Genomic DNA, 16997 nt, shown 5'->3' on the forward strand with positions numbered 1-16997 from the left:
ACTAAACATAAACATAACTTGTTTCACAGCCCAAATGTGGAAAACATGTATTCTATAAGTGAAATATGTTTTAGTCTATTAGTTTTTATTATGACCTGGTAAGGTAAGATTTATTTGTCATGTACACATTACAAGACAATGGCAGTGAAATGTTTCTGCGTAGATGTCAGACTATAAATGACAAGAAATTGAAGTACAGAAATGCCAAAGATGTTTAGAAACAGTGTCACTATTCTGTAGTTTGTCCACCAAAGAGTAAGAAAATGATAACAAACAGAAACTATATGACACTATGTAGACTAGGACTGCAACTAATAATTATTTTGATTATCAATTCATTTTTCTTTTTTTAACAAATGGATCAGTCACTTAGTCTATAACATTTCGTATATTGTGAAAAATGCCTATCACAAATTCTGAGAGCCCAAGATGGCGTCTTTGAATTGTTTGATGTGGTAAACCTGTGGTTCATAACCCAAACAATGGCAAACCCAGCATTCAGCTTTATCTCTTCTGTCAGGTTCAGTGTAATTGCTTTTGCAAACAAAATTGATCAAACAAAAGTGTGTGTGGTGTTCAATTCCTTACCTTAAAGTTGGTGGTTTCATGTTCATGTGTAGCATGTTATTTCACTGCAGTGGTCTCTTCCTCTGAACATCAGGCTTCCTGTTGACAGATGGTTTTATGTGCATCCACTTTGTTTACGCTGCCTCCAGAGACACAGTGACTTTTCTTTTTCCTTAATGTTTGTTGTAGTCAATACACTAACTAAAACTCTAAATTATTAACTAAATTACCAACTAAATTAAAAACTCAAATAAATTTCTGATCACATACAGTTTGAAAGCCAAATGGATCTGTTTTATATACATAATCTGTTATGTAACAGTCACTTATTACTAATGTATTGTACTATGTGTCAAAACAGAAAATGTCTTGAAATATTCTGCACATTACTCACTTTGCATACACTGTGTACTCACATTATCACAGAACTCAACTACTGGTACAACCAAATGCATGTGTGGTTTATTGTTATCAATGTCACATCTCATTACATTTGAAAATAAAAGAAGAAAAAGGTAAAGAATTCACCAATCAACGTTTTTTACAATCATAAACTCAGTTTAATGATTTCATGTATAATTTTGTTTTCATTTAACAATTAGGAAGCCCCAACATGTACCTTTTCTCATTTTTTTTAATAATCTACATTTACAGTAAAGTTTCAATACACTTCTCCTAAATAACAATTAATACATTTGTAGACATTTTCTTTTTATTGCAGTTAACATGAAAAGTTAGCAGGAGTGCTGAAAGTATTGCTACAGTTTCCGTTTCCTAAAGCTTCCCGTTAATGTTTCACAAGCCGTCGTGACAGTTTTCACTGGGATAGTTCAGGGTTCATGTCGGGTTGGAGTACACAAGGCAGAGCAGACAAACAACATTTTTATCCAACTACAGGCCTATAATGCTATCAAAAATCACGTGTTGTTTTTTTTGCATACAATGTCTCATCCGTGTATGTGGTCCTTTTCTCTTCCCTCTGTAACGTAATGCTGGTGTCTTTCATCCCACTGTTTCCACACTCCTTGCACTGGATTGTGGTGAAAATGTGGTCTGTGTAATTATATGTGCACATATTGCAAATACCTGCTACTATATAAATCAACCATTGTCCTGCTGTACTCACAGTGTTGAAACTATTCCATTAAGACACTGAAACCGTGCTGTTTTGTGCAGTGAGGTGCAAATTAAAAAAAAAACAATAGATCCTCATTTTAAGTGAATCTTAGGTCATCTTCACCACAGACTTACTGTATGTACTTATTGTATGTGCTTAGTAAGACTTTATGCACATGTACCATTTTGGGAGAATCTGGGGAAGCATTACAGGAAACGTTTTGTCTGGTGACAATTATATCTTGACTAACTTCACTGTCTCCAACCTTACTTCATTCTAAACAGACCACAAAGATAAACACTCATAGCTGCATAGTGCTCCGTCAGCAATTACCTCTTCATCACAACTCAACGCCTTTGTCAAACCACAAATGTGGTTGATGTGCATCAGTAAATATCTGCTTTAAGACGTAACGTAATTGCTGCTCCACTTCGACTTCCTGTTTCTGTCCCACAGAGGTAAATAGTGACCATATAGGCCAGCTGTGAAAGTCTAAACATACAGTACAGAGAAATGTTTGCCAGTTACTGCAGCAACGAAAAATAAATTGTTGGTACCTTATTCTCTTTATAGGCCACAAAAACAGAACTTTACAGTGGAGCGACCCACTACACACTGTGACAGCTACAGTATGATACCAGCTAACATCAGAGGCAACTACTATATCTAACCCAGCGGGCATTTTATTTTATTTTTTTTTGATAACATTGATGCTTTGGATGCAGAGATGAACATTAAAAACATAAGAGAGGTAGGGTTTTGAGTCAGATACAGTGGATCATATGTTAGATGAAGATATTTAGTCAGTTGCAGATTGGAGGATGTTCAAAGAAGTCCATGCTTGATAGAAATGCTTGTTTATTATTCCTCTTTAAACTATCTGCAGAGTCAGTCTGTTGATTGGCAGATAGTTAAGTGATGCAGGGAAAACTGGGAAGGATGGAAACATATACAGTCTCTTTAAAATGTCTTAGATTTGTCTGTTAATTCTGGTTCTCCCTGTTAACATAACAGCAGTGGTCTGCAACTACAGTATGCACCATAAAGAGTCGTATTTACGGTTACTGTTTTCATTATAATGAAACACCAGCTGGAGCCACACTAGCCGATTTGGCTCTTGATGGCACACGGTTGCAGGCCTCCACTTCACAGTGTGCTTCTTCCTGATTCGTCCTCATTCTCTCACCATCAGTAAGGAGTGAAGAGGATTGGCCCGTGGGTGGTGCGGATGGGACCCGGGGCGGGCCTCAGGAGGCTGAGGGGTGTTCCTTGTAGGAAGTGGTGACTTGGGTGAGGGTGGGAGGTCGGGCCGGGGGGACGCAGAGCCAGCTGATTCGAGGATGCTGCAGCTGCCATGGCTGCGGCAACAGCCAGAGGACTTGGTAAAAGTCCGGCCCCCAGAGTTTTTGGAAGTTCCTTTGAGAAATTCAAGAAAAAGTTGATGTGAAACAACTTAAACATAGTGCATCAGGAGAGTTTCCACAACATAATGAGATAGTAAAGACAAAGAGTCTATACCATAAAGTCTGTGCGCTTCTTGTGCCGACTGAGAAGAGGATTGGGTTTCCCTGCAACTCCATCCCGATGCCTCCGGCTTGATATATGCTGCAACATAAAATGAGACAGGACAGATATTGGATATTGACATTGCTTGGAAATGACTTCACTCAAGGTCCTTTTGTCTGTTTTCTTACTTGCTTAAGCTGCAGCTCTGAGTTGACTCTGACGTTGCAGATCTCACAGTGGAAGGTGCGTTCCTGAGTGTTGGGGTCAGTGGATAGCTCCCCTCCCTGCTCAGGGCTGGGTTTAGGACCCAGACGTGGGTACGCTTTAATGGGTCCTAGTCCGCTCCGAGCCTCCAGAATTGTTTTGTGTTTGGTACCTGGGAATAATAATACATAAATAAAAAGATCAATGGTTGTAATCAAGGCCATGTTACAGTGTAGTACATGTTGGTTTAAAAATGCAGAAAACAATTGCATAATTGCATTTTTAACCTGCCATTTTTTACCACTAAGTGGCAGTAAAGTACCTACTTTTGTTTTTCAGACTGCAAATTCAGAACAAGTGCAGGATTCCCTCTGAGGAGCCATGCCTTATGCTTTCTGACATTGCTTCCCATCGTGCATAATGCTGTTGTTTGTTTATAAGTTTTATTTCTCAAGATTGTGCAGTCTGTACTCATGAATATAAATACTCCTACAAAGCTGTGTTGGACTTACCTTTGTTATGTGCTTCCAGCTGTGAGAGGGAATTAACAGCTACTTTGCACAAGGAGCAGTAGAGAAGCTTCTTGGCTTTTTCTTCCTCTGACTCCCCTGAAGAGGGGCTGGGCGCTGGGGACGGGGTGTCAGGAAGACCAGCCACTGCCAGGTCCGCAGGGGGTGTACTGAGGGTCGCTGAGGGGACGGGAGAGGATGGCAAAGGTGTGCTGACAGAGGGCAAGAGGGGACACTCTGCGTCTGCTGAGCTAAATGTGGGTGTTGGGAGGCGGCTAGGGGTCAAAGGTGACTCATTAGAGTTGGGACATGATTGGGTGTCATCTGTGAACAGCACAAAGTTTTCAGGTTAGTAAATAATTTGTGGGAAGTCAAACATACAATAGCCCCTTCAACCCTGATGATCCCCATATAAAAGCGTGAAAACAATGAGGCTGGTCCATCTGCACCTGCCAGGCAGCCACCCTGGTGACATGTTAGCTATATTAGGCTTAGCGACTAACATACTTTTTAATTTTTTTTTTACATATAGTTTTTTTTTCTATTGCCATTGATCAGCTCAACATTGAACTGTGTGATGAAATCTTGAATCTCTGGAGCACGAGAGAAATTTACACAGATTGTTAGAATGAATGTTTCATATTTTTCTGTTAATCAGATTTGCAGGTTGACAAAATCATATTTGAGCTACATTCCTTTGTACACACCAGGGTATCAACACTCCTCTCTGGTTAGTTTCTATCCTATCACTTTACACTGCAGCTGTGTTGAGCATCTGTGCCATTTTGTGACAGATTCCTGGGTGTGGGTATGTAACATCATATGTCACAGGTGATGCTCACCCTGCTTATTAGGATCAGGCTCCGGGCTGGATGGCGAGGGGCCTGATAGGGAGGGGGAAGCAGTAGGGGGAGGGTGCTGCTTGTCGCCATCTTGGAGACGAGCCGTCTTGGATGTCTCGATCCCCTTCACCCTCCGAGCGTGGCGGTTCCCCTTATAGTGGGCCTCTGCCTGACTCTGGAAGGAGAGCAAGACATACTAGAGATTTACAAGAAATAATGGATTTGATGCTTATTTACATTTTTTAACAGAACATTTCATGTGTTCATTTGCCTTTTTCTGTGGCCAGTTAGCGTCATATTTACTTGTTTGTTTAATCACTGATGCAATCATACAGTAAGCATTGTATTCACTCTGCTTTGCTGTCACTTTAAGAGAAGTGTAGAGATTTGAGACCCGTCCTTGTGACCAGAAAGGTGCTGTCTTAATTCCTCTTAGATTCCTTGACCGCTGTTGGTGAAAATGAGAGTTTGGAAACTGAGAGAGTACGCTCCTCGTTCCCACTGATTAGATATCTTTGAACAACGCAGCTAACCCTCAATGTCTTCAATGTGGAAGAATGTGGTTGTGTCGGGTGACTTCCAGGTGTGTCACACTGCAGCAGGACCTGACTGACTAAATGACGTTCCATTGTTTCAAATTTGTCTTGTTAATACATGTTAAACTAAACAAACATTTGGATTTTTATCCCCAAGGATAATCCAACAATTACCCACAAATTCTGAAATATATCCTGGCACCCTGTGATTTTGGTGCATTACAGTAAATGGCTGCTCAGCTGATGGTTTGTGGGTCTGATGTGCTGATGAGGCTGTCAGGGAAGATTAGCCTCCAGAATATTCTCGTCTTCCTTCACTACCAGTGTAATCACCGTACTGGCCTGCTGAGCTGATGATTATTATTGAGTGTTGGGATTATCTGAAATGGGCTGGAGGGCTATGGGTGACTAGTGACAGTTGACAGTCAGCTACTGAGGGGAAAAAAAATCAAATCAAGAAGAGTTTGTGTCCATTAGTGTGTGTTTGCCTGCTTGTCCTTGTATAATCATACTTAAGAGGATCAAAAAACAGGACATTTCAGTAAGTCCTTATAGTGGGTGTAGAGTTTGGGTTGCAGTTTATCAGACTTAAGGTTAAGGTAATGAGAGAAGTTACGTTTTAAGATTAGTCAAGCATTTATGAGAACTTTTTATGTTTGACTTTTGCACTTGATATGCAACCTTATCGAAAAACTTTGATATTGAACAATTCTGAAAAACAATTATGGTGTCATGCTGTTTTTATTTCTACAATACAATATGCATGGCAACTATGGTGCGGTTTCACCACTTGTAACGCTATGGAGCGCAAGTGGGTCCACGTTTTGTTTGCATGGCGAAACATATTTCTGCTGCTAGTTTCATGCAATTCTGCTGACTGACACTAACATGGCAACACGCAAAGAAGTGTAGTAACGTGCCAACAAAGGCAAGGAAGAAGAGGACTGCAAGCTAGCAAACATGGATGCAAACTATGTATGATTTACAACCTTTTTTTTCATTGTCTTGTGTTTGAAATGTGTTCAACAAGTTAGACCTAAAGGATATCCACAATATGTTTGGTGAGTAACATTGAATGTACCCAGAACTTTATTTGACTTCAAGAAAACTCCACATGGCACCTTTAAGATTGGGCAAATAAACTATAATATGGTTAGGATTAGGCAACTAGAACATTGTATTAAGGTTTGGGGAAGATAGTGGTTATGGTTAATAAAAATGTCTGTGACAGGACACAAACTTTGGTCTCTTACATGAAAGTCTGTCACTCCACATGCCATCTACCACCTTGACCTCCACGCACTTGCTTCCATCTCGCTACACAAAGGGCACGCTACTTCCTGCATCAGCACTTAAAGTCTGCATTGGATGTAGACCATGAGGTGCAGAATCTTCCACTATGGAAATAATTTCTACTGATAATGGGCTTGGGAATCATTGTTATCCTCTTAGTCCAGATATGCTTGTAAGTATCAAATGAAATCAAAGGAAAGAGTGAGGTGTTAGGGCACAAATATAGTTCTGTAAGCTCCTCACTGATAATACAGTAATACAAGACTGTGTTTGTGACTGTATGTGCATGTGTATGCACAGGCATAGACCTGCTGGGATTAGATAGGTTTCATTATGTCAATAACAAGGCTGAGGGAGCGCGTGACAGGTACATGGTGGGGGCTTGGTGGGTGGGATACTTCACTGATGCAAAGAGACCACTGGGACATGTCCAGGATGCCTTTGTAAGCCTCAAGTATTAACTGCCAGTGATAGATACCCATATAGCCCTCCTCCTGATTGGTGATGACAGAAAGGCATATATAGCTCTGCCTGTGTAACCCAACCTTTCTGACTACTGCTCCCCAAAGCCCCGCAATTAGACAAGGAGATGAAGCCCTACAAGTCCACAAAGAAATGACAGCAGGGAGCGAGGGATGGACAAATATTCAATGCTTCTTCTTCTCACTGCAGTCCACACTTTGTGTTGTCTGCTTATTTCCCTCTTCCTTTCGGTGACTTGCAATTGTTTTCTTTTCTTTCAGCTTGAGCTTTGATACTTTCACTCTCCATGTGACCTTCAATGTCAGGTCTTAGGAAATCGATGAAGGTCTGCCATCAATTCAAACATAAAAAGCTTGACAGCCTTGTAGGTTGGGGGTAGGATGCAGCATAGACAATAGGATGTAAAAGAGATTAAAGCATCAGATCAGATCATTGGAGTTAAGAGGAAAAGTGAATAATGATAAAATATAAATGATGTTCGGAATAGGAGGTGAAATGGACTGAGAGAAGCCATGAAAGAGCCTATGGAAAGAAGGATTAAGATGACTGAGGAAGCATAGATGGGACTTAAGAGGGAGAAAATGAGAGCAAGTGAATGTCCCTGAAATCCTTTTCTCTCTAAGCAGGATGTGCTTTGATGTTTTATCTATAAAGCGACAAAGGCACAGAAAGCGGAGAGAGCTGGTCTAGCAGCCAAATCTACTGTACGGGGTGCAGGCAGCAGCGACAGGAAGAGGGGGTAGGAAGAAGCTGGTGAGGTGGAGAGAAGGAGAAGGGACAGATGATACAGTTTAGCCCACAGAGAGGGAAGCAGAGACATGAAAACTGTAGAGGCGAACGGCGAGAAAACTAACCTCGCCAAGCAGATAACAGTAATGAATGAAACATGGTTCGGTGTGAGCCTTGAAAAGGACAAGAAGAGGGAGATTGAACAGAGAAAAGAGAGAGAGGTGTCCAGTATGGTACTGCAGTGGTGACGATGGCTAATGCAGCATGGTGTGACGTCAGCCTTGCAGCAGAGCTGAGCTGAACACTGGCAGGCTAATATGTCCTCTGTGGCCTCAAATGAAGTGCAACGTTATAATTACAACAATTACGAGGGGCTACGGTGTAGTAGCAATGAGAGGCACCGCTTCTCAATGACCACTATCAATCAATCTGCCTCTTTCACTTTGTGTACACTTAAGCACTTGAGAATTTCTATTTAACACTGGCCTCCCTCAGACATTAACAAGAAAGAAAATGTTGGTATTATTAAAATACTTGAGTAGCTCATGACCTAAGGAGGACTTGATGAAAAATAATGAGTGTTTGTCTGCCTTTGAACTGCAGCGCAACCCAGACAGCTTGAGTAAGCCAAGAACTGTACTGTAAGCAGAGTATTCCTTCATTATTAAAGAATGTCCACCGTGCTTTAAGCTCCCACTTTCTCAGGTTACTGTGGAAAGTGCTGTAGAGCTGCAGCAGAGCAGATGCACACCGCGGCTCACAAGTAAAACAGCAGGCCGGACAAACAGGTGGCTCAGTATTAGACATCTCACAGCATAACGCGGGCTTGGCACGAACCATACACACATATGTTCACATGCATGGACATATTCTCATACATGAATACTCAGTGAAAACATAGAGTATGTAAATATGAACATACTGTAGTAAATAAAAGTGCCCCTGCCAGTCTTGTACCTCATGCTCATGTAGACCATGTGAGAACATGTAGAGGAGATATAATTAAGCGGCCCCTCACAGAGAGAACAGGGCAGTGTTACACAAGTTTCAGATGACTCCCTGCCTGTGTCCTTTACACATCACTGCATTTAGAGTGCAAGTATTTAGCACTTCATCACTGGAATGTATTTATATTTTTAGCCAGGCTTGTATATCAGGCTTTTGTTTGATTTCTACTTATGTTTAAGTAGAAAGGTTACAGCACCGGGCTTTTTCCATCTGTAAAAGTTCTTTTATTAATTCAGTTGATAGGGATACACTCGCAGCACTGCTGAAATGTTTAACCCAAATGTTTAGGTTCCCTTAGACCATAGAGTTATTGTGAGCTGTGGATCATAAAATGTTTGTTTTTTTTTCAGCCCTCCAAGACATGGAAAGTGGCCATCTAAATCTGAAATATTTCTCTTTGCAAAGAAACACATCTTCGGACTATCGAAATATTTCCGCTCCATGCATGTGGTCATATACAAACACACACACACACACACATACACACACATACACATACCCACACCCACACACACAGTCGTGTTTCCATTTCCAGGACACTTACTGTAACCCTAACCCTACCTTAACCTTAAATCAAGTCTTCACCCTATAATTTAATGATTTACAATTATGGGGACTTGAATTTTGTCTCCAAAGAGAGGCGAGTCCCCACAATGTGACTGTAAACTGATTTATGTCCACACTCTGGATAAAATACCTGGTATACACACACACACACACACAAACACACAGGCATATACAGTTAAAGGCCCAGTGCTATACTCATAACACATCAATCATGTCATCCAGTAGTTGGGTTTTGGATGTCCAGATTATGAGCTATTTGTTTTTCAGCTTCAGTTTACACTTCTGCCTCTTTAACGGGGACACTCAAATCATTCCTCTAATGTTTCACAATTTCTGGCCTCTTTTATTTTAGTCTCTCTGCCTCATGTTGGCATAGTGTCAAGACTTGAAATGCAGAAAATATGCTTGATCAGCTTTAAGGTAGCTTTGAGGAAGAGTTTGTGTTAGCCGTGCCTCCATTAAAACCTCACCAAAGTGAACTTAAAAATCTTTCTTGTTGACGGAGGCTTGCTATCAGCACCTGAAATATGTTGTCCAAGCTAGTCACACAGTTCAGCCCAATAAAAGGTCTGTACACCTACCTGTGTTGGGTCTGGACAAACTTAAAAAGGAAGCTTCCTGCAAATACTCTGAAATTTGCCGGCTGTCTTCCTTTATTATTTGTCCAGCTTTCCTAACGCAGCATTCTCTTTAGACTTTGATACAAAAGTGCAGAAGGACATCGAAAATTGGACTGTCAGTGTAAATTAAGCAAGCAGGTTTTTCTCAGTCTTCCTCCCCCCACTCTCCTCTCTGGAGGGGCTAAAATTGGAGCTGAGAAACTGTGAACCAAGTTCTCACCTGCTCCAGCTGTACAGTCAATCACCAGCCCACTTTGAGTCCAGCCATCTAACTTTTTAGGTCATGAATTCATGTGTCTAGAGTGCAGATGCAGGGTTCTCGGCCTCTAGGAAATATCTAAAAGTACATGAATTTCCTAACATGCCCTCTTGAACCAACTGACCTTTCACAAAAGCCAATCCCCCCCCCCCTCCCCCAGTGTTACTGTTGCTACGCCTGTCAAGCTTTCAGTTCTCACTGGGCACATAACGCAGTTTACAAGAATAACAGTCGCAGATTTATTACTCAAATTCTTAGTATTTTTTAAAATAATGAGCCGTTGGTTTCAGAGGCAGATGAAAGCAGGCAATTGTCGATTTTGACAGATGAAATGACGACTATCTGGCAGATTTTTAAGAATAATAATACTAACTTTACTTATATGGTCTTTCAAAACAACTTTACTTTAAGGAGGTAAGCTTTAAGAAGTGATTTAAAAGATGTTACTGATCCTGCAAGCCTCAGATCTCCAGACGGAGTTACAGAGCCGAGGTGCCCAGACTCAAAGCCTGGATGCCTTTAGTCTTGCGCCAGGACTTAGGAAAAGCCAGAGGAATCCTGCCTGAGCATCTGAGGCTGCACTTTGGCTCATACGGGAGCAGAAAGTCAGTTATGTAACTACAGTAGGAACCAGCATATGCGGTGCTTTACATGTAATCAGTAAAATCCTAAAATCAGCTCTAAAACTGACTGGTAACCAGTGAAGAGAGGCCCGAACAGGAGTGATACAATCTTGTTTCTTTGAATTTGTTAAAAGCTGTGTTTTGTCTTAACAGAAGGCATGAGATTGTTTTTTTGTTTAAACTCTGAATGCAGCAAATTGTAACAGTCTAGGTGTGATGATATAAAATCATGTGTGACCTTCTAAAGATCAGCACAAGAGAGGAACAAGAAGTCATGACTGTGACTTGTTTGTTAAACAGAAGATCACTATTGAAGATTACGCCCAAGTAACTGGCTGCAAGTTTGATATTTGCAGTTAGGGAGCCTAGACTGGGGGACAATAAAGTTTATTTTTAGTAGTAGTATAGTATTTCTATAATGACAAGTTTATTTTTCTAATAAAACGCAAATGTTCAGAGAGTCTGCACAATCCTTAGAGTAAAGAATACTAAGAATATTGTGGCGTAGCGCTGGTTAATCCTCATATTATTAGCTTAAGGAAAAATGTTTACAGACTGTTATTTCATGCTAATATAACCCTGTTTGGTTGCTTAGCTAACAAACTTGTTTCCAAATTGTATGTTTTAATTTTTTAACAATAAAGGCTTTCAGAATGAAGATATGAGAGGTGTAAAAACATTTTCAGTTCATTATGAAACTGTGGTGGGACAAATTAGACTGCGGGGGGCTGCCATAGTCTAGGTAATTAATGGGAAACACTGAAGACTACCTGATGTGTTTGGCAAATATAATGCTGTCTGGGGTAACTAACCAGTTTGGCTGGGGTTACTGGAGCGTAACTTCCCTAAATACAATCAAGTGCAGGACAGAGCTGCTAAACATTTGCCTAAACACTGATATAGTAGCATCCAGGAATGGCCACACAGTGAGGAAATACTACACAGTTTATGCTAGTCATGAACAAGGCTTTTTTAAAGTAACCTGTAACCCTACAAACTTAGTATTACGTTAATGACATGCTTGGTTACTACTAGGTAGTAGTAAGATAGTTAACCTGATATGCTAAAATTTGTAGCTAAAGTTTGAGCAGGTAAACACACTGTGTATTCTATCCTTTACACTTTACTATTATGTTTTTGGTTTTGGAAAGGCTAGAAAAAAATTCACCACCCTCCACACACTCGTTATCTTCCAGGTATCATTGTTACGACTGCTCCATGTACACCACTATGGCATATGGAGACATCCAAAGCTTGACAGGCCTGCTGTGATGTTTGCGAAGCTATGATTGGACGATTGCTGTTCGGGGGAGGAGTTTAGCGAACAATCAATTAGTAGAGTATTGGCTGAGTCTGAAATCATTCCCTCCAATTCAGACACTTAAATAAAATGGAGGACAGTAAACATCATCTTTATCTTTATTATCTTTATCTTTATTGGCCAAGTATGTTTATACATACAAGGACTCCTCTTTAGTCGATCTTAATGTTCTTACACAACAACAACACAACAATCTTCAGAGAGATACACAAGGAATGTCTATAAAAGGAGTTCAAGCTTTCATACCTCTGAGTTGAAGCGTATTTGACAGACATTGCAGGAGATGATGGGCCTCTTTGTTTTCACCATTGGTGGCCCAAAGGTGTGCGTCATCACAGCCTTCTGGACAGGGTCCATCTGAGGAGAGAGGACATCAAAGATGCAGCTGAGAGGTCACATCAAAGATTTAGCAACACAGGAGGAACTCAGAGGGCAATGTTTCTCTTAACCGCGGTCCATCGAAAGGTGGATGTGGATGAGAAAGAAAGGCGTTAAAGAAAAAGTGCAGGTGAATGACAGGGGGAGCCGCTGAAGGGGGAGAAAGCTGGGAGGTAAAAAAAAAAAAGAGTGGAGAAGAGTGAATTGAAGTGAGAGCGGTGATTGATGTGGACAGGAGGGTGTGTGTTTTCTCAGTAGCAGCTGGTGCTGCTGTCTGTGCCTCAGTTCTTGGGTGCCGTTCAAACGCTTTAATTCATGCTGGCATTAGAAGCGCCTAATTACAGAATCCCCATCTCCAAAAATTTGTATTTACTTTGTGTGCTACAAAACTTCTTTTTGAAACAAGGTACGCATACGACAATATTACATGGCAGATAGATATTTCCTGTGTTTCCTTGGGTAAAGATGAGATGTATTTTAGATAACATGCAGCATCACTGACTGGTCCTTGCAGCAGGAAAAGCAACTGAATTCAACTGCAGGGAAATTATATTTATCATTTAACTGTGCAATGAAAAAAAAAAAAATTACAATTTTAAAACAATTTCATTTGAAACAAATTTTAAAGCCAAAATGAATATAGACAACCTGAGGTTATAAATACATATGCTGTTGATAATTTTGATTAGGTATATAAATTTAAGATTAGGTATATACATTTAGGAATTATGGGAAAGAGCATGGATTTCTAACATTCATGGATTTACATATGTTTGAATACATATATAATACTATTTTGATAATCGATTGTTTTGAGTCATTTCAAAACTAAAATTAACTGGTTCCAGCTTCTTAAATGTGAATATTTTCTGTTTTTTTTCAGACCTCTTTGATAATAAACTAAATATCAAAACATGACATTTTAGTTTGCATCCTTCACTTTGGGAAACTTTTTTCCACCATTTTCTGACATTTTAGAGACCAAATAACTGATCAAGTAATCGAGAAAATAATCAACAGATTAATCAACAATGAAAATAAACATTAGTTGCAGCCCTAGATATTTTTAATGATCAGGAGTATAATTCTGTCATTAAACATCCATAATTACTGTCATTAAACATTTTGGAAAATGCAGCCCAACATTTATCCTATTAGATGAATTAAAACAATTAATTAAAATAATTAAAAAATAAATTAGAACAGTCTAATTAACTGTTTAACATGAAAAAGTAAACAGTAAAACAATACATTTAGACATATGTTAAAAGAGTTATGAGAAAACCAGAGGATAAAATATCAAAGCTATGGACAGAAATATTAAAAAGATCGGACCATGTTTTTTTCTTAACCGAACCCATTCTCATTCTCAGATCAAGCTCAGATATATGCCACATCACATCTCTTATGAAACGTTTACTACCTCATTTTTAGACGACTCAAATGGACTCGTGTGAGCTCTCTGACCCGTTGGCAGGGTTCAACAACCGCAGTGCTGGGTGTTGCCCTCATTAAGCCGCCAAAAGTACACTGCGGTTTTACTCAGCCTCTCATCTCTGCTTGTCTGTGAACGAACACTGCCAAATGAGAGACTGTTTACACTCTCAAGCTCCAGGCACCAGGGGAAATAGTATAATTGGTCTGAAAACTTAAACCCTGTTTGAATGCATTGTTGGAAATATTTATAGACTTCAGCCTGATTTTTTTTTTTTTTTTGCTCCTGTCTCTTGTCTCTCCATTCCACTCCTCTCTCTTGTTTTGTGTTTTTTTCACGTGGAGGCCTGTAACAGCTCCAGTTTTGTTTTTGTTTACATTTGTACATTTGTCTCAGTGCCAGTGAGTGTGGCACGACAGTGTTGTGAATGTGTGTATGAATCTGAGCGCATTAGTCTCCACATGTGGATGTGTGTGTACCAACAAAAACCCTTCCGTCTTTTATCGGTGACTCTCTGTCTCACATCATATATGTATCTTTCTCTGCTTCTTTGACCACCTGTTCTCATCAGGCTCTCTTGTTATTCATCCGTCCCTACAGTTATAACCTCGTTAACCTATTAGTCTACTTTTTGTCTCCTCTTTCACTTTCTCCTGCCTCAAACAGTGGAGCATTTGTTTCACCAGAAATGTACACCACAAATAAATTATGGGTATTTATTTGCAGCTCCATTCTTACATATCCGATCTCTTATACACTGTAACACCGTTACCACAATGACTGTAGTTACTCGCGCATGACATGCGAGCTGATACATGGGCTTTGTAGACAGCTGTATTGATTAACATAGAAGCACATTGTTCCGTCAGACACGTCAGACAGGGACGACTGAAAAACACAGCTGAGACATTTTCAGTGTAGACATGGTGTAAGGCCACTGTGGTTCTAGATTATCCCACATTTTTGCATTTATTTCACATTTCTGAAGTTATAATCCTTAAAATTTCAGTCTTGGTTGACTCAGCGACACCTGTGATTGCTGTTGGTAACGGGAAGCGTCTTTTAATAAAACAGGTCCCACAGTTCAGTGCTAAATGCCATGTGTATTGACCACTGGGGGCTGCAAACACACCTTGATTAATGACTCTGTTAGAAATGCAACAGAAGAAGAGCAACCAATGTATCTGTTTACAATGCAGCCAAACCAATTGTGGGCTAAGAGCTTTCATCCTGTCCAGTCTAGTTGTTTTAGGCCCTGTTCACACCTGGCATTAAAATGCATCTTGGGTGATTGATCACAAGTGGATAGCTCTAAGTACAGGTGTGACTCATCGACCGCATTGAGATCTGAACGCCCAGACCATATTTGGAGGTGGTCTGGGCCGCATATGGCCACATTCTTTTAGCAGTGTGTATGCGGATGTGTTCTGGGCCACAGAGGTATGTACTCATTTGTGCACCAACAGCATCGTATTAAAGTGTGAAACAAGAAGAAGACACAACAACAGGGAAAATGGATTCTCGTGGATGGAGTACACATGAAACACACTGTCTGATTTCCATTTAGGCCGAGGAGTTTTGATTTTACCCGCACGCCAAGGTCTTTGCAAACTTCATTTTCTTCTTTCAATTTCCGGCAGACTAGGCACAGGAAGGGAATTGCTGCCTAAAAACAATAACACACTTGGTCTTTGCAAACGGAAATGATGTACATGTTCATTTGCATACAGAGTGGAGAAGTGAGATCCGATCACAGGTATAGTCACTCGCATGTGGAGACGCATTCTACCGCCAGGTGTGAACCGATGTACTTAAAGCTCTCCACTTGTGATTGGATCACTTAAGACGCATATTAATGCCAGGTGTGAACAGGGCCTTGCACTAAAGAAGACAGATAGCCTTTTTCCAAATCTTCAGATCTGGTGTTTTGGTCTTTCACGGCTGTTTTAACATCCATGCCCATCTGAGCTTTGTAGGAGGAATAAAGAATGGTGGCAACAAAACATGTAATAGATAATAGAGTAAAGTAACACACAGCCATACAGGCTGCTGTTAGTTACTTTACGTTACTAAAATTTGCTCTTAAATTGGTGTATTAATCAATCTGTGCTGTGCTGCGTTAATTTTATTGGAGAGATACGTCACTCACTACTGACTGATTAGATGTCCTCTCCCAGGCGGACTAAATAACAATGATGTGAAACAAAATGGCTGTTCAATCTGATTATCACGCCAGAAGACAATCAACAATGTCATCTGACATGATGATTGAATGTTGTCTTCAACATCACGTCCAGTGCATGCATGCATTGTTTCCTGTGAATCTCTTGTGTGTACGTGTGTGAAGGATGGACAATAACAATGAAAATTATTTAATAGAAAGGCAATTACAAATATTAAAAAAAAATATTAATAAATAGTATCAAAAATGGGGTGTGACGTAATGAAAATTACATTACTTTAAAGTAATTTTTCTTTCCCGTACTGAGAACCTGACACAGAGGTTAATAACATTAAACTTTAGCAATACAGAAAAATGATTTTCCCCTGGAGTGTTACAGATCAACAGAGTCAGAGTCTATCCGTCTGCCCACACAATGCCTCATCGTGCAGCTAACGTCTCATTGCAGGGAGGTGAGACCTACAGTATGCACCTGAGATTATAAAATGTCTGGAAATTACCTGTAAACCTGGTGAGGCAGACCTAATATGAGCTGTCAGAAATGATGTGTGGACATTCCCCTGAAAAATTTCTACCTAAACTGGAACATAACTGTGATTGAATCACAGTAATCAAGTGTTTTTCTCACTCTGCCCTTCGCTGTGTCCTCTCAGTCTCTGCTGCCTCTGAAGACAAGCAAGCTGAATGCGGCCGTCCGGCTTTTTATAGCTTTTCACAGCAAGCTGCAGCCTTCCAGATTTCAGCAGTGTTGTAGACTTGCTTAAATTTTACGGCGCAGACACAGAGTGATTTGGATTGACATACTCTAGCATTAGTAG

The 16997-nt window shown here is 40.2% G+C and overlaps 1 protein-coding gene and 1 long non-coding RNA gene across 3 annotated transcripts in view; one reads left to right on the forward strand and one right to left on the reverse strand.

Moving 5' to 3' along the window:
* The window catches only part of LOC137181665 (uncharacterized), a 38204-nt gene that overhangs the window by 5228 nt on the left and 15979 nt on the right, over positions 1-16997 (forward strand). The gene's annotated exons all lie outside the window — the stretch shown is intronic.
* Positions 1108-16997, reverse strand: part of LOC137181659 (zinc finger protein 385A-like) — a 32464-nt gene continuing 16574 nt past the window's right edge. The window contains exons 3-8 of one of the 2 annotated variants that reach the window (XM_067587518.1): positions 12431-12541; positions 4746-4920; positions 3907-4227; positions 3379-3566; positions 3203-3289; positions 1108-3100 (exon numbers count right to left, since the gene is read on the reverse strand). In XM_067587518.1, coding sequence (XP_067443619.1) covers positions 2873-3100; positions 3203-3289; positions 3379-3566; positions 3907-4227; positions 4746-4920; positions 12431-12541 — 1110 coding nt within the window. In that variant the 3' untranslated portion in view covers positions 1108-2872. The remainder of the gene's footprint in view (positions 3101-3202; positions 3290-3378; positions 3567-3906; positions 4228-4745; positions 4921-12430; positions 12542-16997) is intronic. The other variant, XM_067587517.1, reaches the window with a different exon arrangement.

The sequence above is a fragment of the Thunnus thynnus genome, chromosome 4, assembly GCF_963924715.1.
Source record: "Thunnus thynnus chromosome 4, fThuThy2.1, whole genome shotgun sequence".
NCBI classification, from domain to species: domain Eukaryota; kingdom Metazoa; phylum Chordata; class Actinopteri; order Scombriformes; family Scombridae; genus Thunnus; species Thunnus thynnus.